The sequence below is a fragment of the Scyliorhinus torazame genome, chromosome 22, assembly GCF_047496885.1.
Source record: "Scyliorhinus torazame isolate Kashiwa2021f chromosome 22, sScyTor2.1, whole genome shotgun sequence".
NCBI lineage: Eukaryota > Metazoa > Chordata > Chondrichthyes > Carcharhiniformes > Scyliorhinidae > Scyliorhinus > Scyliorhinus torazame.
Genome location: NC_092728.1, coordinates 66,588,001 through 66,610,211, shown reverse-complemented (window position 1 = coordinate 66,610,211; position 22,211 = coordinate 66,588,001). Strand labels below are relative to the sequence as shown.

The 22,211-nt window shown below is 48.2% G+C and overlaps 1 protein-coding gene across 15 annotated transcripts in view; it reads right to left on the bottom strand.

The window, feature by feature from the left end:
- The window catches only part of tncb (tenascin Cb), a 417,727-nt gene that overhangs the window by 108,225 nt on the left and 287,291 nt on the right, over positions 1-22,211 (bottom strand). For all 15 annotated transcript variants that reach the window (XM_072488244.1, XM_072488246.1, XM_072488245.1 and 12 more), the window contains 3 exons: positions 20,514-22,016; positions 7,317-7,580; positions 3,790-3,905 (listed from right to left, as the gene is read on the bottom strand). In XM_072488244.1, coding sequence (XP_072344345.1) covers positions 3,790-3,905; positions 7,317-7,580; positions 20,514-22,016 — 1,883 coding nt within the window. The remainder of the gene's footprint in view (positions 1-3,789; positions 3,906-7,316; positions 7,581-20,513; positions 22,017-22,211) is intronic.

The window sequence follows — 22,211 nt, the reverse complement described above, 5'->3', positions numbered from 1 at the left end:
AGGATGACCAGGCCGCCCGATCGACTGATTGCTGCACTATGAACACTTTGTACATAACCTCGACATCACGGTACCTCCATACCTGGTCATACCATGCTAAAGGCGATTATTAACGCTGGCCACCACCCTGCCGGGGTCTTTTTTAACAGGGGGTGAATGTGGTAGTACCAGGTATTGCGGTACCTGAGAGGCTGATGACCATTGGTTAGACCCTGGAGTCTACCATTGGATGTATTGCATAGCTCCGCCCTGAAGGCGGGGTATAAGAGATGGTGCCATCCCAGCAGCCTTCACTTTCTGTATCGAAGCTGCTGGGGAAAAGGTTCTAGCAGATTAAAGCCTTCAGTTATGGAATCACTTTGTCTTGAGTGTAATTGATTGCGCATCAGCGCCAAAGGCCTTCCACGCCACCCGGGGGAGCGGAAACCACTCCGGCGTGGGCCTAGCCCCTCAAGGCCCCTAAAGGTGTGAAGAAATCCGCTCCGTTGGGGCGACCCGACGCCAGAGAGGTTCCCGCCACTCCATCGCGCCGGGACTCCCCGCCCCACCGGGTAGGGGAGAATCCCGCCCATGTTTGCCAGGCACCTTAAACCTATACCCTCTGGTTATCAACACCGCCCCCCCCCTCAAAGCTATTGGAAACAATTTCTCTCTATTTACTCAATCCAAATATCTGACACCGTTTTGTGGTGCATCATCATGTTACTTACAGGATTTGATGAAAGAAAATCTCTTGTAACAGTCATCTGTTACAACATGTAACAGCCGAAAATGTAAGTGTTAGTCATGCATTTTTCAGGAACAGATGTACAAAATCTTTACAGCTGTCTGGACTACAAGTGAATAACTAAATATGACAATGATATGAGATGATTGATTTAAAAGACAATTTAGCACCTGAATGAAATTTTGAACGAGGGAGGAAAAAAGTTGAGGGATTTGGGCAGGAGTTGTTTGCACTTACACATTCTTCAGTTCAAAAAGAAAAATCCAATTAATAATATCAAGGTCAGTGGAAACAAAATGGCCTGGGTGGTGTCATTGCACGGGATTCTCTCTCCTGGGTGGAAAACAGGACGGTTTCCGGAATTGACTCCTGGAGGGAAAATGTCACTCCATAGAACCATAGAATCATAGAACTTACAGTGCCGAAGAAGTCCATTCAGCCCATCGAATCTGCACTGGCCCTTGGAAAGAGGACCCTTTTTAAGCCCACACCTCCACCCTAACCCTGTAACCCCAGTAACCCCACCTAGCCTTTTTGGACACTAAGGGCAATTCAGCAAGGCCAATCGACCTAACCTGCACTTCTTTGGACTGTGGGAGGAAACTGGAGCACCCGGAGGAAACCCACGCAGACACGGGGAGAAAGTGCAAACTCCACATCGACAGTCACCCAAGGCTGGAATTGAACTTGGGTCCCTGCCACTGAGTGGCAGCAGTGCTAACCACTCTGCCACTCATTGTGATTTTAAAGGGGGTGCTCCCTTAATTTGCCTGGAGCCCGGTTCTCTGTCTAAGAAATGATGGCTTTCAAAACTACAGGATCCATCAGGAGCCCTCCAAATTGAAAAGAATAGCAGGGTGTGATGGAAAAAAGGACTTGCATTTCTCTGTCATTTTTCACAACTTTCAGACATCTCAAAGTTCTTTCCAGCCAGTGAAATATTTTTTGAAGGGAAAACACTGCTGTAATATAGAAAATGTGGCAACCGACATGCAAACATCAAATTCTCGTGAACAGCAATGTGAGAATAACAAATTATCAGTTTTTGAGATGTCGATTTGAGGAATAAATATTGGTCAGGATGTTTGGAATAACTCCCCTGCGCTTTGAATTAGTCCGGTGGGACCTTTCACATCCACCCTCTCATTTAGAGCCTCGGTATAACATTTTGTCTAATAGGTGGCATCTCTGACAGTGCAGCACTTCCTCAGTACTGCACTGGAGCGTCAGCCTCAATTTCTGTTTTCAAACCCTGGAGGGGAACTTGAACCCAGATCCTGTGACTCGGAGGTGAGGGTTCTACCACCTGAGCAACAGCTGACGTGGAAGGCAAACAGGAGATTTTTAAAAACATGTTTACATCAATGTTGCAAATGGCTTTTGGGGCCAGGTCACTATTATTGAGGAGGTGGAGGGGGTGCATGGGGGAAGCCCTCAATAGGGGAGACTGTAGCTGCTCCTGCACTTAGACAGGTCCCAGAACATCACTGCAGGAGTTCCTCAGGAGACTGCTCTGGGCTGAACCGACCTTATCAATGATGCACCCGCCATCATAAGGTCAGAAGTGGGGATGTTCGCTAATTATTACACAATGTTCAGTCCCATTTTCCACTCCTCTGACATTGACGTAGTCTATGCTCATATACAGCAAGACCTGAACAACATTCAGGCTTGGGCTGATAAGTGGCAAGTAATTTTCATGCCACACAAAAACCGTCTCCAAGAAGAGCATACCTGACTATCTCCTCATGACGTTAAATGACATTCCCATCATTGAATTTCTGGTGGTTACCATTGACCAGAAACTGAACTAGACCAGACACAGAAAAGATGGAGTATAATGTGGGAAAATGAGAGGTTGTCCACTTTGGCAGGGTGTATAGGAAAGCACATGATTAATTAAATGGAGAGAGACTGAAGAATTTTTCAGTATAGGGTGATATGGATGTACTTAAAGGCGAATCACAAAAGGTCATCATGCAGGTACAGCAAGTAATGAGGAAGGCAATTTGCCTTTATTGCAAGGAGCATGGAGTATGAAGGTAGGGAATTCTTGCTACCACTGCGCAGGAGATAGGTGAGACCACACCAGAGTATTGTAATATCCTTCCTTAAAAAGGGATAAACTTGTATTTGGAAAAGGTTCTGAGGTTGATTCCTGGAATGAGGTGGTTGTCTTATGAGAAAAGGTTGAGCCTATACTCACTGGAGTTCAGAAGAATGAGAAATGACTGTTTTAAAGCAAGTAAGATTCTGAGGGGGTTTGGCAGGGTAGAAGCTGACAGGATATTTCCCCTCATGGAGGAATATAGGCAGAATTTAAAAATAAGGGTCTCTCATTTTATATATGATGTGGAGATGCCGGCGTTGGACTGGGGTGAGCACAGTAAGAAGTCTTACAACACCAGGTTAAAGTCCAACAGGTTTGTTTCGATATCACTAGCTTTCGGAGCGCTGCTCCTTCCTCAGGTGAATAAAGAGGTATATATAGGTGAGGAATTTCTTCTCTCAGAGGATCATCGATGGGCCGAATGGCCTCCTTCTGCCCTGTAAATTCTATGATTCTATGATTGGCCTTAAATGTCTCCAATGAGCTAGGATGGATTTGCCTGTCTCATCTGGCTGGGTAGCCCTGCTGCGCACCCCCTCCTGCCCCCAGTGAGAGTTGAAAATCCAGCCCCCTGACTTAATTGAGATGAAGGTAACCTTGGAAAGACCTTTAGGGTGGAACAGCAACAAAGATAACATTACATGGAAATAACATATAGCAATAGATGATGCTTCATAATATGACAAAGGTGGACACTTTCTTGATTTTCATTCAATACCATGTAAGAAATGTATGATTCACAACTACTGCAGATCACGACAAATAATCCAGGATCTTATTTCGTGTGGAGTTTAAAAAGAACAGAATATTGGACAATGAAAGTATACAATTATCAATTAATTGAAAATATTGGCACCAAAGTTGGTCAATAAATTTGGTCCACGTTCTCAGAAAACGTACTGGCAACCGCCCTTACGTTTTGTGATTATAAGAGTTGTAACATTTAACTTACAGGGGCTTTGAAATTGATCTCCCAGCCGTCAAACATAATGTCCAAAGGTTCCCACTCCACACTTACAGTGGTCTCACGGATAGACTTGAATCTTAAACCATCTGGTGTGGGTAGATCTGCAGGGGAGGCAGGAATTAACTTTAGGAAGTTGGAACTTCACAGAAAACAGATAATTTCCATCAGAACAATTATAGGTTGAGAGCAGAACAAGCTTCCAGCGACTGCCTTTAACTTTAATGTGGTTTAAGTAGGCACACAGGCTGCAAAATGGCCTGCTTTGAGGTTGGTAAAATGGCTCGTTGGGGCAAAATTGATAAGATACCAATTTCGGATAGGCTATTCATTCAGCAATGATAAACATTTTGGGGACGCTTGCATAAATTCATTTTAAAATTAAAGACGAAGAAAAGGAGCATGATTTTTATTCTCTTTCATACAAGTTGTTAGTAAGGAATTTGTTTGAAAGGTAAGGCACATATTAAAAGGTAACCCGTAAATATTTAATCTGAGAGTGGCTTTACTCAAACAACCAGACTCGAAAATCAACCTTCACTTGAAATATTTGCTGCTGATTGCAATTGCTTTGCATCGCTTTTGACATCAATCTAATCACCAATTCCAGTGTGAACCGTTTCTATATTACAGTTTTGATTCACTTATTCTTGCTGAGATCACATAAAAAGTAAATCACTTTTGGTATATCCAACACGAGAATTCAATGCAAAAAGATCAATACCACGATGAACAAATGCAGCCTTCAGCTGGGGGTAGCAACTATAAAATGTAGACTCAAGGTTACAGAAAGACCTTAGAATGCCTGAAGTGAAAAGTTTGCATATTCTCAAGGTCACTTGTGCAACCTTAAGTGCAGTCAGTCACCAAACTTCCAAATGAGATCCTATTATATCCTTCAGCTAATATGACTTTAAAAATGAGAAATTTTTGTTCTTTTGAATCTATGCTTTTTGACATCAGTGAGCTGCTTTCACTACCTATGTTCCTGATTAAGGGCCAACACAGGTGTTATGACCCCCTCTGAGGTCACAGACTATGCACCATCTGTTTCCGCTTGGCCACACGGAGTGTAAACTCCCCTGGTAAAATGGGGTTGGGCTTCCCCTTAACAGTGGGCGGCATGGTGGCACAGTGGTTAGCACTGCTGCCTCACAGCTCCAGGGTCCCAGGGTTCAATTCCAGTCTCGGGTGACTGTCTGTGTGGAGATTGCACTTTCTCCCCGTGTCTGCATGGGTTTCCTTCAGGTGCTCCGGTTTCCTCCCGCAGTCCAAAGACGTGCAGGTTGGGTGGATTGGCCATGATAAATTGCACCTTAGTGTCCAAAAGGTTAGGTCGGGTTACTGGATTACAGGAATAGGGTGCAAGCCTGGGATTAAGTAGGATGCTCTTCCCAAAGGTCAGTGCAGACTCAAGCACTGTAAATTCTATGATTCTAATGAGGACACTCATTGGATAAAAATCCTGACCTGGGTGCAGGAAGAGGAGGGTGACCCTTTGGGGAGAGGGGAGTCAGTTGTGTGTACCAAATAAACCTGTGTTCATTTTACATTCTACCGTGCATTCCTGTGTGCATCACTTCGTTGGATTCTACAACTACCTGCTCATGAATTCTGGGTCATAATGAAACATAACTAATTGAGGAATATATAACCTTAATGGTTCCTGCAATTCTGTTCATGTTGTTGGGAAAGAAAAGGTTGATTGACCTGTGGTTCAAAGTAGACGCTTTAATCATCTTCGTCAGCTTTCTTTGAGGCTATGACCACTCTAATTGGAATTTCAGGTCAGGCTCATTCACACACAACGGAATGAAGTGCTACTAATTGGGCAATACATTTAAAAGCACACATGATGAAAACCATACACCGGAAAGGTCAAAGTAAATGTTCTGCTGATGCCACCATAGAACATTTACGAGTCGTGAGCTCTCAGTGAGTCTCTGGTAGCTTTTCATAACATAAAGAGCAAAACCTCCGAATTGCTATTTAATTACCAACTCAAACTTAAAGCCTTTTAAAAAAATGACTGGTTACTTTGTCAATCCTTTGAGAGTGAACTGGCTACAAAAAGACTATCCTTAACTATTTTTCATTCTGAGCATTATTGTGTGTGGAGCTGCATTATTGATGCTCGTTTTCTACTGATACTGTTTTGGGGGGCTATATGATAGTAATAAAAATCTTATATTGTCACAAGTATGAAATTACTGTGAAAAGCCCCTAGTCACCTCATTCTTGAGCCTGTTCGGGTAAGCTGGTATAGGAATTAAACCCATGCTGTTGGCCTGGTTCTGTATCACAAACCAGCTGTCTAGCCACTGACCTAAACCAGCTCTTCTGAAGTGACAATTAAAAAGGTTATATAATATAATCCAGATTATGTAGTTTCGATACTTTAGTGTACAGTACCATTTGAGACAACATTTCAAATCAGTTCTTTGTGATTAGACCGTGAAGTAATTCCTACATCTGTGATTTGTCATTGGATTAGAATCAATATAAGACATTTGACTTGTGTCAATTTGTTACAGGAAGTTCCACCTGTAGCATGTTGCCTTGTTGCAATAACATATTTTGACAAGTTAAACGGGTTAACATCCGTTAATTCATCAAAATGTTAACTCTTTACGTCAAACAATTGGAGATATTACAGAATAGAAATTGTCAGCAATGGGCAAACACTTAATGGGCTCTCTTTTTTTTTCCAATTAAGGGACAATTTAGTGTGGCCATTCCATCTACCTTTCTTTAGGTTATGGGGGTGAGACCCATGCAGACACGGGGAGAATGTACAAACTCCAGCCGGGCAGTGACCCGGGCCGGGATTGAACCCGGGTACTCGCCGCCATGAGGCAGCAGTGCTAACCACTACACCACCGTACCGCCCCACTTAATGGACTCTCATCAAACTTTTCTCCCCACACTTTAATGGAGGTGTTAGCCACCTTAACCCAAATTTAAATTGAAGAGTTTGACCCAAGCACACGTGTCTTTATCCCAAATGATATGTTTCGGGCTGATTTTCCGAGGTATCCGGGTGAGACTTCTTGTTGCTATTGTCAACAGTAATTTTTTTTCCATGTATGCTTTAATTTTGCTTCAGGTCTCCAAACAAATCATTAAAAAGTATGATTTTTGAAAGGTGGATAAATAACTGTGGATTGATTTGCATTTCTTTATAACAGATAAATACTATACCATAATTTTAAATATGCACTTTTCCAATATCAAGCCTCTGAAGCTCAAATGCTGAAGCCACCCTTCAATTGAAAATAATAGTGCTTGCCAAATGTATAGTTTTCTCAGTTACTGTTGTTTCCTCTTGACTACTTTTGACTCTGGGATCTAAATTTGCCTTCTTCCTATTAACAACTAGCACCGTTCTCATGTTAATAGAAGCTTATTAAAGTGCCTTTTGCACTAACATTATTACAAGTCACAGTGGGACAAGTTTGCTGTTCACAGGCTCAAATATGCAAATGAACATTCTTGCAGGGACTGACGGTACTCACTTGTTGCTACCCTGGCACTGATAGGGACGCTTCTCTGGTTGTTAAGGATAGCATAAACGTTGATTAAATATTCAACCCCTGGCTCTAGTCCATGGATGGTAGATGACGTTTGATCTCCAGGTACACTCATTTCCAACTGTAGACCACCAGGAGTGGTTGGGGAATAGGTGATAAGGTATTCATTTACCCGGACTTCATTTTCCCACTCGAGGTCCACAGTTTTAGGATTCACTTCAGTCACCTTTAGGTTCTTAGGGGGCGAAACTACAGGGAGAAAGAAACAATGTGGCAAAGGTTTGAACACAAAAAAAGCTGAAATAAATAAAGCATAACACTGCTTACAATTCTGTCTCCAAGCAAAATTTCAAAACTGAGAAATTTCGGCAAAGGCCCAATGCCCATAATGGAATGCAGTGCCATTGTTGAAAAGAGTGGAAATTTGGCATTGTAAATGTACATGGAAACATAGAAATATCAAAAATAGAAGCAAGAGGAGGCCATTTGGCCCTTCAATCCTGCTCCGCCATTCATTATGATCATGGCTGATCATCATGTTCAGTACCCTGATCCCGTATTCCCCTCATATCCCTTGATCCCTTTAGCCCCAAGAGCTATATCTAATTCCTTCTTGAAATAACACGTTTTGGCCTCAACTACTTTCTGTGGTACCTAATTCCACAGACTCATCACTCTCTGGGTGAATAAATTACTCCTCACCTCAGTCCTAAACGGGTTACTCCTCATACTCAAACTATGACCCCTAGTTCTGGATGCCCCCACCATTGGGAACATACTTTCTGAATCTACCCTGTTTAATCTTGTTAGAATTTTGTAACTTTCTAGGAGATCCTCTCACTCTTCAAAACGCCAATGAATACAATCCGAACTGATTTAGTCTCTCCTCATATGACCGTCCTGCCATCACAGGAATTAGCCTGGTGTGGTAGTATGTATTGGGGGTCATGTGGGACTGGAAGCCCTAATGTCATTGGCTGACAGATCCCGGGTCCTGGTTGGCCGTTGACCTCAAGCTCCGCCCTGAAGGCGGAGTATAAGAAGCCGGAGTCTTCCCCCGCAGGCCAGTTTACTATCGAGCTGCGGGGGAACAGACACGCTTAATAAAGCCTCATCGACTTCACTCTATTCGTCTCACGGAGTCTTTGTGCGCTACAATTTATTAAGCGTGCCTAAAAAAAAAAAGGACTATGGAGCTCAGGATCATTCCGGAATGCCTGAGGATCAGCCCCCATGCAGTGAACGCGGCAGCAGCCTTCAAGCACTGGCAGACTTGCTTCGAGGCCTACCTCAGAACGACCACCGGCCGAGTCTCAGAAGACCAAAAACTGCAGGTCCTGCACTCGAGGGTGAGCATGGAGATCGTCTCCCTCATCGAAGACTCGGACGATTTCCAGATGGCGTTCGCAGCACTGAAAAGTCTTTATGTCCGCCCTGTTAACCAAATCTACGTCGCTACCAGCTCGCGACGAGACGGCAAGCTCCCGGAGAATCGATGGACGAGTTCTACGCCGCGCTGCTGATTTTGGGACGAGCCTGCAGCTGCCCGTCGGTGAACGCAAACGAACACACGGACATGTTAATGCGCGATGCTTTTGTGGCAGGTATGCAATCCTCCCAAATCCGCCAAAGACTTCTAGAAAAAGAGTCGCTAGGACTCTCAGAGGAACGGGCCCTAGCAGCCTCCCTAGACATGGCCGCGCGTAATACCCGCGCCTACGGCCCCGACCGCGCGGCAACCCATTGGGCCCCGTACGTACCCGTCACGGCAAACCCCCTACCCCCCCCGGACACCCCACAGGCTTGCGCGGTCCAAACGCCGAGTCGCACCGGGGGGCGCCCGCTGTTATTTCTGCGGCCAGGCGAAACACCCCCGACAGCGGTGCCCGGCCCGCGCAGCCATCTGCAAAAGCTGCGGGAAAAAGGGCCATTATGCGGTTGTGTGCCGGTCCCGCGAGGTTGCCGCCGTCCCGGGAGCACAGGGAGCCCTGCAAGCAGTTTACGCGCCCCAACCCCCCCAGCACGCCATGTACGACCCGCAGGCGCAGCCGCTCTGGGTCCCGACCACCGCGGTCCCAGGAGAACTGGGAGCCCTGCACGCCGCCTCCGCTCCCCAACCCCCCTCCCCGCAGCCCATGTATGACCCGCCGCCGGCGCTACCGCTTTGGGTCCCGGCCAACACTCTCCACGGAGAGGAGGGAGTTTTCCGCGTCCCTAACGCCACCCTAACCCCCACCCCGCGCCCCACGCCTGACCCGCCGGCGCCACCTACTTGGGCCCCGACCACCGCTGTCCCCGGTGAGGGAGCTCCGCGCGGTCCTAATGCTCGCGGTCCTAGCGCTCGCGGTCCTAGCGCTCCCAGCCCCCCCAACACACCATGTGCGACCCGCAGACGCCGCCATTTTGGGTCCCGGCCACCACGAGGGGAGGAGGGGTGCCGATGTGCGACCCGCAGACGCCGCCATTTTGGGTCCCGGCCACCACGAGGGGAGGAGGGGCGCCACCATCTTGGACCGCCCCAGACCTGTACGACGCATGGGGGCGGCCATTTTGTCCATTCCCGCCGCCATCTTGTGACCCCCCAGCCACGTGCGATGCATGGGGGCGGCCATTTTGTTCATCCCCGATGCCATCTTGGACGGCAACAACGGACCCCACTCCACTACTACAACCACGGCTCGCTTCGATTACGCTCGATCAAGCTCGGCCCCGGACACTCCAGACGACGACGACAACGGTACTAATAAACGGCCACGAGACACCATGCCTAGTCGACTCCGGGAGCACGGAAAGCTTTACACACCCCGACACGGTAAGACGCTGTTCCTTGACCACCTATCCCAGCGCACTAAAGATTTACCTAGCTGCAGGATCCCACTCCGTACAGATCCAGGGATTCTGCATAGTTACCCTAACGGTGCAGGGGAGGGAGTTCAAAAACTACAAACTAAACGTCCTTCCCCAACTCTGTGCCCCCACCTTGCTGGGATTAGATTTCCAATGCAATCTACAGAGCCTTACGTTCAAATTCGGCGGCCCCATACCCCCACTCACTATCTGCGGCCTCGCAACCCTCAAGGTGCAACCCCCGTCCTTGTTTGCGAACCTCACCCCGGATTGCAAACCCGTCGCCACTAGGAGCAGACGGTACAGCGCCCAGGACCGGACCTTCATTCGGTCCGAAGTCCAGCGGCTACTAAAGGAGGGCATAATCCAGGCCAGCAATAGTCCCTGGAGAGCGCAGGTGGTAGTAGTGAAGACAGGGGAGAAACAAAGGATGGTCATTGACTATAGCCAGACCATCAACAGGTACACACAACTAGACGCGTACCCTCTCCCCCGCATATCCGACATGGTCAATCGGATTGCCCAATATAAAGTCTTCTCCACCGTGGACCTCAAGTCCGCCTACCATCAGCTCCCCATCCGCCCAAGTGACCGCAAGTACACAGCCTTCGAGGCAGACGGGCGATTATACCATTTCCTACGGCTCCCTTTTGGCGTCACAAACGGGGTCTCGGTCTTCCAACGGGAGATGGACCGAATGGTTGATCAACATGGGTTGCGGGCCACGTTCCCGTATCTCGACAATGTAACCAACTGCGGCCACGATCAGCAGGACCACGACGCCAACCTCCAAAAATTCCTCCAGACCGCCAAAGCCTTGAACCTCACGTACAACGAGGACAAGTGCGTTTTTAGCACCGACCGGCTAGCCATTCTGGGCTACGTAGTGCGCAATGGGATAATAGGCCCCGACCCTGAACGTATGCGCGCACTCATGGAATTTCCCCTCCCACACTGCCCAAAAGCCCTGAAACGCTGCTTGGGGTTCTTTTCGTACTACGCCCAGTGGGTCCCCCAGTACGCAGACAAGGCCCGCCCCCTAATACAGACCACGACCTTCCCTCTGTCGACAGAGGCTTGCCAGGCCTTCAGCCGCATCAAAGCGGATATCGCAAAGGCCACGATGCGCGCCATCGACGAGTCTCTCCCCTTCCAGGTCGGGAGCGACGCCTCCGACGTAGCTCTAGCGGCCACCCTTAACCAAGCGGGCAGACCCGTGGCCTTTTTCTCCCGGACCCTCCACGCCTCAGAAATCCGCCACTCTTCAGTAGAAAAGGAAGCCCAAGCCATAGTGGAAGCTGTGCGACATTGGAGGCATTACCTGGCCGGCAGGAGATTCACTCTCCTCACGGACCAACGGTCGGTAGCCTTCATGTTCGATAGTGCACAGCGGGGCAAAATCAAAAACGACAAAATCTTAAGGTGGAGGATTGAGCTCTCCACCTTCAACTACGAGATTTTGTATCGTCCCGGAAAGCTGAACGAGCCGTCCGATGCCCTATCCCGCGGCACATGTGCCAACGCACAAATTAACCGCCTCCAAACCCTCCACGAGGACCTCTGCCACCCGGGGGTCACTCGGTTTTACCACTTCATCAAGTCCCGCAATCTCCCATACTCTTTAGAGGAGGTCGGTACAGTCACAAGGGACTGCCACATCTGCGCGGAATGCAAGCCGCATTTTTTCAGGCCAGATGGAGCGCACCTGATTAAGGCTTCCCGCCCCTTTGAACGCCTCAGTCTCGATTTCAAAGGGCCCCTCCCCTCCATCGACCGCAACGCATATTTTCTTAATGTAGTGGACGAATACTCCCGCTTCCCTTTTGCCATTCCCTGTTCTGACATGACCGCGGCCACAGTCATTAAAGCCCTGAACAGCATCTTCACACTGTTCGGTTACCCCGCATACGTCCACAGCGACAGGGGGTCCTCTTTCATGAGTGACGAGCTGCGCCAGTTCCTGCTCAGCAAGGGCATAGCCTCAAGCAGGACGACCAGCTACAACCCCCGGGGGAACGGGCAAGTAGAAAGGGAGAACGGCACGGTCTGGAAGGCCGTCCTACTGGCCCTACGGTCCAGGAACCTCCCAGTTTCACGGTGGCAGGAGGTCCTCCCGGACGCTCTCCATTCCATCCGGTCGTTATTATGTACGAGCACTAATCAAACGCCTCATGAGCGTCTCCTTGTCTTCCCTAGGAGGTCCTGCTCTGGAACGTCGCTGCCGACCTGGCTGGCGGCCCCAGGACCCATCCTGCTCCGAAAGCATGTGCGGGCACATAAGGCGGACCCGTTGGTTGAAAGGGTTCACCTCCTCCACGCGAACCCCCAGTATGCCTACGTGGAGTACCCCGACGGCCGACAGGACACGGTCTCCCTGCGGGATCTGGCGCCCGCCGGCAACACGCACACCCCCCCGACACCATCAACCCAACCCCCCCTTCCTGCCACCGCCGCACCCCGCGACCGCCCCCTTCCCAGGAGGATCGGTTCCCCTCCCCTCAGCACCGACCAAGAATCAAGCCCGAGCTGAAACCGTACGGCTCCTGGAGGCGACAACACTGGTACAAGCACCACCACCACCGCCGGGGCCGAGGCGATCGACACGGACGACCAGACCGCCCGACCGACTCGTGGCGTCGATGTAAAACAAATATGGACTGTTCACAAGAACATTTTGCTTTTCTTCCTATACCCTCTGTAAATAGTTGCAACAGGACGAAATTGTCCAATACTGTATTGCCATGTGAATGTTTTGTCCTCCCAGGACCAGCCCTGTAAACCCTTACCACCATACGAAGCATCATCCCGCTGGGTTCATTTTTGACAAGGGGTGAATGTGGTAGTATGTATTGGGGGTCATGTGGGACTGGAAGCCCTAATGTCATTGGCTGACAGATCCCGGGTCCTGGTTGGCCGTTGACCTCAAGCTCCGCCCTGAAGGCGGAGTATAAGAAGCCGGAGTCTTCCCCCGCAGGCCAGTTTACTATCGAGCTGCGGGGGAACAGACATGCTTAATAAAGCCTCATCGACTTCACTCTATTCGTCTCACGGAGTCTTTGTGCACTACACCTGGTAAACCTTCGCTGCACACCCTCCATAGCAAGAACATCCTTCCTCAGATAAGGACACCAAAACGGCACACAATACTCCAGATGTGGCCTCACCAATGCCCTATACAATTGCAGTAAAACATTTCTATTCCTACACTCAAATCCTCTCGCTATGAAGGCCAACATATCATTTGCCTTTTTTACCGCCTGTTGTACCTGTGTACTTACTTTCAGGGACTGTAGCACGAGTACACCAAGGTCTCGTTGAGTATCCACCTCTCTCAATTTACACCTATTTAAATAATAATCGGCCTTCCTATTTTTGCTACCGAAGTGGATAACCTCACATTTATCCACATTATACTGCATCTGCCATGCATGTGCCCACTCACTCAGCCTGCCCAAATCACCTTGAAGCATCTCTGCATCCCTCCTCACAGCTCACTCTCCCACCCAACTTTGTATCACCTGCAAATTTGGAGAAACATTTAGTTCCCTTGTCCAAATTGTTAATATATAATGTGAACAGTTGGGGTCCTAGCACAGGTCCCTGTGGTACCACACTAGTCACTGCCTGCCAATCAGAAAAAAGACCCATTTATTCCAACATTTTGTTTCCTGTCTGCTAACCAGCTTTCTATAGATCTCAGGACATTACCCTCAATCTTATGCGCTTTAAAGTAAGGGGGAGGAGGAGTAAAATAAAGAACCAACCAAATAATTTGTAAAAACCAACTGGCAGGATTCTCCGTTGCCTGACCCCGATGTCGTAATCGGTGAGCGGGGGAGAATCGATTCCGACGCCTAAATCAGGGCCGGTGCCTGTTTTACCCCGGTTTGCAAGTCTCTGCCCCCTCCAATATCATCACTTTGCGCGCCACACGCCGTTGCAACGGCATTAGCGCATCATCCGCTGGCCCTCCCATGATGCTCCACCCCCAATGGGACGAGTTCGCGACTGCATAGTTGACGTGAGGTCTGAGCGGTCGGGAACCCAGCATGGCAGCTGCGGACTGGTCCAGTACCCCACACTCGGCCGGGATCTGTGCCGCTGGCCGGAGGGTGTTTACGCAAGGGTGGGTATCCTGTGGGGTCGCGGATGGTGGGTCGGGTCCGCGCACGGCCGGTGCCATGTTGCTCAGCGCGGCCGCTGCAGGTCGTCGCCGTGCGCATGTGAGGCCAGGGATCCAGCCATTCTCCGGCCGTTTTCGGCGCGGGAGCCGGGAGTTTCACCCGGCGCCGCTGCTAGCCCCTCACTGATCCAGGAATCGGTGAGGGTTAGGTGCCAATTTTGGTGCCATAAAACAGCCATAAATTCTTGGTTTCAGCTAGCAATTAGCCGCTGAAACGGAGATCCAGCCCTATATTCCACAATGTATGGTAATGGCCCTATTGTGCTTTATTGTATCTTGCTATATGTTTGTTTTAGTAGGTATGCTGAATTTTAAATGAATTTGATTATTTGTCTGAAAATAACAACAACTTGTATTTATATAGAACTTCGGATATATTAAAAGATCTGAAGGCACAGAGGCATTATAGAACAAAATATGGTATCGAGTTACATAAGGAAATATTAGAACCTATGACTAAAGGCTTGTTCAAAGAGGGGCAACTCAAAGGAAGGAAGCGAGGTAGAGAGGCAGAGAAGTTTAGGAATGAACTCTGGAGCTCAGGGCCCAAACAGCTGAAAGCATGGTGGAGTTATTAAAATTAAGGTTTGAGCAAGTGGCCAGGATTCGGGAAGCACAGATATATTCAAGGGTTATGGGATTGGAGGCGAATACAAAAGGCATGAATTTGACAACAAGGATTAGGGGCGAAATTCTCCGGAAACGGTGCGATGTCCGCCGGCTGGCGCCCAAAATGGCGCAAATCAGGCGGGCATCACGCCGCCCCAAAGGTGCGGAATGCTCCGCATCTTTGGGGGCCGAGCCCCAACATTGAGGGGCTAGGTCGGCGCCGGATGAATTTCCGCCCCACCAGCTGGCGGAAAAGGCCTTTGGTGCCCCGCCAGCTGGTGTGGAAATGACATCTCTGTGCGGCGCATGCGCGGGAGCGTCAGCGGTCGCTGACGGCATTCCCGCGCATGCGCAGTGGAGGGAGTCTCTTCCGCCTCCGCCATGGTGGAGACCGTGGCGAAGGCGGAAGGGAAAGAGTGCCCCCACGGCACAGGCCCGCTCGCGGATCGGTGGGCCCCGATCGTGGGCCAGGTCACCGTGGGGGCACCCCCCCACGGCCAGATCGCCCCGCGCCCCCCCCCAGGACCCCGGAGCCCACCCGCGCCGCCTTGTCCCGCCGGTAAGGTAGGTGGTTTAATTTACGCCGGCGGGACAGGCATTTTAACAGCGGGACTTCGGCCCATCTGGGCGGGAAAATCGAGCGGGGGGCCCCGCCAACCGGCGCAGCGCGATTCCCGCCCCCGCCGAATATCCAGTGCCGGAGACTTCGGCAACCAGCAGGGGCGGGATTCACGCCAGCCCCCGGCGATTCTCCGACACGGCAGGGGGTCGGAGAATCTCGCCCTAAGTGGGGTTACTGGGTTATGGGGAAAGGGTGGAGACGTGGGCTTAAATAGGGTGTTCTATCCAAGGGCCGGTGCAGACTCATTGGGCCGAATGGCCTCTTCTGTACTGTAAATTCTAGTCATGAGAAGAATGGCCACTCAAGGATTAATGGGTGAGTCTGGGGTAAAGGAAAACAGACAATGCTGGAAAATCTCAGCAAGTCTGACAGCATCAGTGCAGAGAGAAGGGAGCTAATGTTTTGAGTCTGGATGACGCTTTGCCAAAGCTAGAGAGAGCTGGAAATAGGATGAGGGAACCCACACAGACATGGGGAGAACGTGCAGACTCTGCACAGACAGTGACCCAAGCTGGGATTCGAACCTGGGACCCTGGCGGAGTGAGGCTAACAGCATTGTTGTAAAATTATAGAATCACAACATCTTGGCCGCAGAGGATCTTTGACAGTGCTATTCAATTACTCTCACATCTGTGCTCCTTTTCCCATGGCTCTGCACATTTTCCAATTCTATTTTTAATGCCGTAATTAAACCTTCTTCCACCATCCTTTCAGGCAGTGCCTTCCAGATCATAGCAACCGGTCCCATGTAGTTTTGATGCCGTCATACAGCAGAGGCTCAGAGAAGAATGATAAAGGTGATTCCACATTTGATGCCACTGATTATGAAGAGACAACCCCCCCCCCCCGCCCCCCTTCCCCCCCCGCCCATTCCCAGGCCTCAAAAGGCGAGAATGTACAAGCCTGGAAAGGTGCCGATATATATTTAAGTAAATCATTGTTTTAGCATTGTGTGAGTGTAGAACTGACAAGGGTTGGGGTGAAGGTGAGGGGTGGAAGGTGAGGGGTGGTTGCAAAGATGCAAAAATAGCATGGTGACTGGCAAGGAAATCAATTTTCCAACGTGGTGAAAATGTGGAACAGTTTCCAGGCAAAATCTATGTTAATAAATTCCTTCTAAAAAAATAACCCACTAGAAATCTGGTTAAGACAAGGATTGAGAGCTGCAGCAGTGACGTCTCTGATGATCACAGATTACCTGGCCGTCGTGCTTTGGAAATCAGTTGATTAAAATCAGAAATTGAAATAAGAGGATGGGGAGCATATTCTTGAATTTTGCTGAAGCGCGTTGAGTTTGGGGAGTGTTTAATTTGCTTGAAGGGGTGAAGGGGTGATACAGTCGATTGTATCTGGTCTGTGGGTTTAGTGGTCCAATTCCAAGTTTTAATTCCATGTATTCGGAGGGTGACATTTCAAAATTGATCGCTAACATTCCAGGGATATAACTCTCATCTTTATATTGTTTCATCAATTCGGAAAAGGCTTATCTGGGGACTCACCAAATCATTCCAAAAGTAGGACATTTTCTTCCCTCATTTTCTGAAGCCAGGGGTTTATTTCCTCGTTTTGGTTTACATTCGGGGCTGGATTGTCACCGAGTCGGGAATAACTGGCAGCCAGGACCCAATTCCAGAGTTCCTGACCCCATTTCACAAACTGCTGATTTTCAGGAGTAGCTTTTAAAGCTGTGGCTTGGTTTGGGTTCCAGGTTGCACTCTGCACTCCCTACCTGCAGACTCCATTGCGGAGATGTGTCCCAGTCCTCCCCACAATTTTTCGAGCCAGCATTTCAAAAAGCCACAAGACTTCAGGGTAAATTCAAAAAATCCACCTGATGACCCCACCATGGCCAAGATATGCCCCCACCTCCTATGACACCTCATGAACCCATGCCCAGGTATTCACATCCCTCCAAACCACTCCAATGGCCTCTCATGTTTTGTATGCCAAGCTATAATGCTAAACCTATATGGCCCCATGCCTTGTTGTGTCCCATGCCAATCACACATTATATAATGTATATTACTGATGAATTCTATAGTGACAATAGTACATGTAAAAAAAACAAAAAACTTTGAAAAAGTAATTCATTAATAAATTTTCACTTTCTTAAAACTCCTTATTACTATAGTCCCTGCCCAATAACATTTCCAAAATTTCCAGACCATTAAAGTTTCAATTGCTGAAACTGTAAGCTCTTGAACCCTCTTTATCTTTTGTAATTAAATATTGTGCAATTGACAGTATAGATCGTCAGCGAGAGCTGTCAATCAAACAGTGTGTTCTCTGGAGCTCACGTGTTTTAGTAATTTAATGGATGTCTAGGCCCTCAGCCAAGAATACGCAGAAGCTGAGCTGAGAATGCAGAAATCCATTAATTTGTTGGAATACATGAGCCCAAGAGAAAACATTGCTTGATGGAAAGCTTTGGCTCTCTGATGTATGCTGTCAATGTTTGCTTACACAAGATAAAGAGGTAGCAACTGCTTGAAATTTCAGCTGTTAAAACTTTCATGTGACTGAATTATTGACACGTTTATTGGGCTGTGGTAAAAATAAATGTTTTGATAGAAAAAATGTAGCAATGAATGAATGATTTAAAAAAAAACTTTCTTTCACATATTCTACTGTCATTCGGGGTTTCATTGGTCCTATAGTGTATAGTGGGTGAATAGGCATGGAAGTGCCAGAGTTTGGCAAGAGGGAATTAGGGTCGATCAGTGTTGTTGGGAGGGGGGGTCATACCATGGCATGGGGGCATGAGGGGCCATAGAGCTGTTTGGCGGGGCATAACATGGCATAAGAGACCATGTGGGTGGGTTGGGGGCATGGAAAGGGCATGGAAGGTGTGTGGAGTTGAAGGGGTATGAGGGCTTAAGGGCCTTCCTGATTTTATTTTAACTGGGACAATGTCTCACAGCTCCATGGTGGACAGTTTAAACCTCCTGCCTCGGCACCCAGCAATCCCTGTGACTGCCTCTAAACTTTATTTGCGGTTGGCCGGCCCGACTGCAGTCCACACCCACTCCCCCCACAATGAAAATCCCATCCTTGCTTGCACTTTATCCCGAGGTGGGCAGACTGAGCCGGACATTTCCTCAATTCACACATTCCACCTCAATGATGAAAGTCCAATCCTAGAACCCTGCTTAACCAATAGAACTAGTCCCAAAAGGAACATTCCACATTAGGTCAGAATGTGGAGGAAAAAAACTAGTGACATGGAGGGATATCGCCTCCATAAAGCATACTTGCTCACAATTGATAGAGGAGAAAGGTTACCAAAGGAAGAGAAGGTACAAAAGGGAATTTAAAACCAACTTCTAGACCATGGACTCTGTTCTTCATTTTGCTTTTTCTTCCTCCAAGTGCCGGTCTGTAACTTTGGACGCATTTCAATGACCCCACCGCGTCCGACTTGGAGTCGGAACGTGACGGTTAAATCCCAGGAGAGGCCAAAATCGGCCTTCCTGCCAGACAAAGAATCTTGTAAGTTGGGGGGGGGGGGGGGGGGGGGGAGGTGCTGAGATGGAGGGGACTACACATCATGGCAGCCTTCCAAAATGGTGCCCCGGTCTGCAAGGAGCCAGTCCTGCTGCCAATCTCAGCGACCCAGTGCAGGATGTCTGTGGCCTAACTGTGGCCTCGAAAAGTGCTGTTGAATAGCAGGGTTATTCTCAGTACCGGCCGAGTTCCCGACGGCGTGGGTCCTGTGTGATCCATCCATCGGGAACTCAGTGTGGCGGCTGCGGACTCAGTCCAGGTCCGCCACAGATGGCGGAGGGCCGATCTGCGGGCGGGGGGACGACATTATTCAGGGCTGGGGGCACTTTGGGGGGTGGTCCGGAGCACACGAACCTGCCAAAGGGGGGGGCACTATTTCACGGGCCGGGCCTCCGCCATATAGCACGGCGCGGCAATTCTCCGCAGCGTATCGGCAGCTAGAGTCGGGTGCTCTATGCTGCCTTGATGCTAGCCCCCAGCAAAATGGGGAATTGGTGTCCATTTTACACCATTTCTTCTGGCATAAAACATCACCGTTCCCACGCCGGCGTGGGAACATAGCCTCAGAATCGGAGAATCCAGCCCCCTGACTTCTGTTTCTCTCTCCACAGATGCTGCCAGGCCCGATGAATTTTTCCAGCAATTTCAGATTTCCAGGATCCTCAAGTTGTTGCTTCGTTATAATGGATAGTTTTGACCAAAAGGAATGGTTTGTCACATCGCAGGAATGAACAAAATGATAATTATTCTATTCATTTATCTTAAATCACGAACTTCTGGATGTACCAGACAAGCAGACTGCAGAAAATAAACAGGGCTACTACTTTGTCAGTTGTTGACTATAATCACAATTAATTGGGGATAGCAAAAAATGATTAAGGTCATGTTTCGTTCCATTGTATTTAAATTGCATTTATGAACTGCAGAGTTTCTGGCATGGTTATCGAGCATATGGAAAAATCTCTCGGATTCACATGGAAGGTTTTTTTCAAATTTCAAAACCAGACAGCGAGCAACTCAATTGCTTATCAAAGTGTTTTTCACCATAGTCTCATTTATCTAAAGATATATACACCAGTACTTCCCACGTACTTCCTTTTCTGTATTTTAAACACTAAAATATCTAAGAGCAAGACATGACAAAATAGATTGGGAATGAATAGAGATCTGACAGTTTAATTTCAGCTTCTAAAAACTGCATTATGAAACCATAGCACTTCAAATTGTTAGACAGGTTAAATAATAGACAGCCCCAGGCACAGTTGAATGCATTGAGTTATTACCCAACATTCCTGTTAGTTGATACTATTATGAATTTCTGTAATGCAATAAAAGCTAATAAAGAAGATAGATCTTGAATGAAATACATACTTGTCTAGGACAAACCAAGTGGAAACAAATAATTGGTATCACTTACCTGCAGAGCAGTCTTCGTTTATGTAGCCTTCATCACAGACACATCGACCATCAATGCAACTCCCACGATCATTGCAGTTATTGGGACAGGCCAAACCTGCACAATCTAGTCCTCTGTAATTTGGATCGCAGACACACTGACCATTGACACATTGACCACGGTTATTGCAGTTGTTAGGGCAGGCCAGTTCACTGCAGTCCTCGCTAGTAAACCCATCATCACAGATACATTGACCGTTGACACAGCGGCCACGGTTGTTACAGTCATTTAGACAGGCCAGCTGACCACAGTCTTCCCCTGTGAAACCTTCTTCACAGATGCATTGGCCATTGACACATTGCCCACGGTCATAGCAGTCATTAGGGCAAATCAGCTCACTGCAGTCTTCTCCTGAATAACCCTCCTCACAGATGCACTGACCACTAACACAGTGACCTTGGTTGTTGCAGTTGTTTGGACAAGCGGCTTCACCACAGTCATCTCCGGTGAAGCCATAGTTGCAGATGCACCGGCCTTTGACACAGCGACCAGAATTGTTGCAATCGTTCGGACAGAGGAGCTGACTGCAGTCTTCTCCTGTGAAGCCTTCATCACAGATACAATGTCCTTCATCGCAGTGTCCACGATGGTTACAGTTGTTTGGGCAGGTCGATTCACCACAATCTTCTCCAGCGAAGCCTTCATTGCAGATGCACTCTCCATCGACACAGATCCCACGATCGCTGCAGTTGTTCAGGCAAGCCCATTCGCTACAGTCTTCGCCAGCGTAGCCTTCGTTGCAGACACACTGCCCATTGACACAGAGGCCATTGTTACTGCAGTTGTTTACACAGACAAGTTCTCCACAATCTTCACCAGTGAAACCTTCATCACAGTAACATACCCCGTCAATACAACGCCCACGATCATAACAGTCATGAGGGCAAATAATTTCTGAGCAGTCCTGATCCGTAAAACCTTCATCACAGATACATTCTCCATCCACGCAGCGGCCACGATTATAGCAGTTGTTAAGACAGGCCAAATCCCTACAGTCTTCTCCAGTTAAGCCTTCATCACAGACACACTGTCCATTGATACAAATGCCTTGGCCGCTGCAGTTGTTGGGACAGAGCTTTATCCTGCAATCTTCGCCTGTATGACCTTCATCACAGACACAAATTCCATCAATACAGATTCCATATTCACCACAGTCAAATCGACACAGCTGCTGGCTACAGTCTTCTCCTGTGTAACCACTAAAGCAACGACAGACACCATTTATACACCTGCCTTGATCACTGCAGTCATTAGGGCAGGAGACTTCAATGCCACAATCTTCACCAGTGAAACCTTCCTCACACAAACACTTGCCGTTAATGCAGGTGCCTCTTTCGTTGCACTGTTCTGGACAGTCAGGCTCTGTGCAATTTGTTCCTTTCCAGCCTGGGTTACACAAACAGCCACAGGTGTCTGCACTGTAGTTTCCATGTACACCACAGAATGGTTTTACATCAATACGACCTAAGAAAAGATGTTTGTTCGTGTAAGACATTAATTGTATTAAGTAGGCAACTAAGACTAAAAGGCTTTAAGTACATTAAATTGCTTGGACATCACAACATTATTTGTTCTAAATCCAAATTTATTCTTAACAATATGAGATTAAATATGTACCAGCTATTTGTTTTGGTAAGACAAGAATATATATATTAAAAA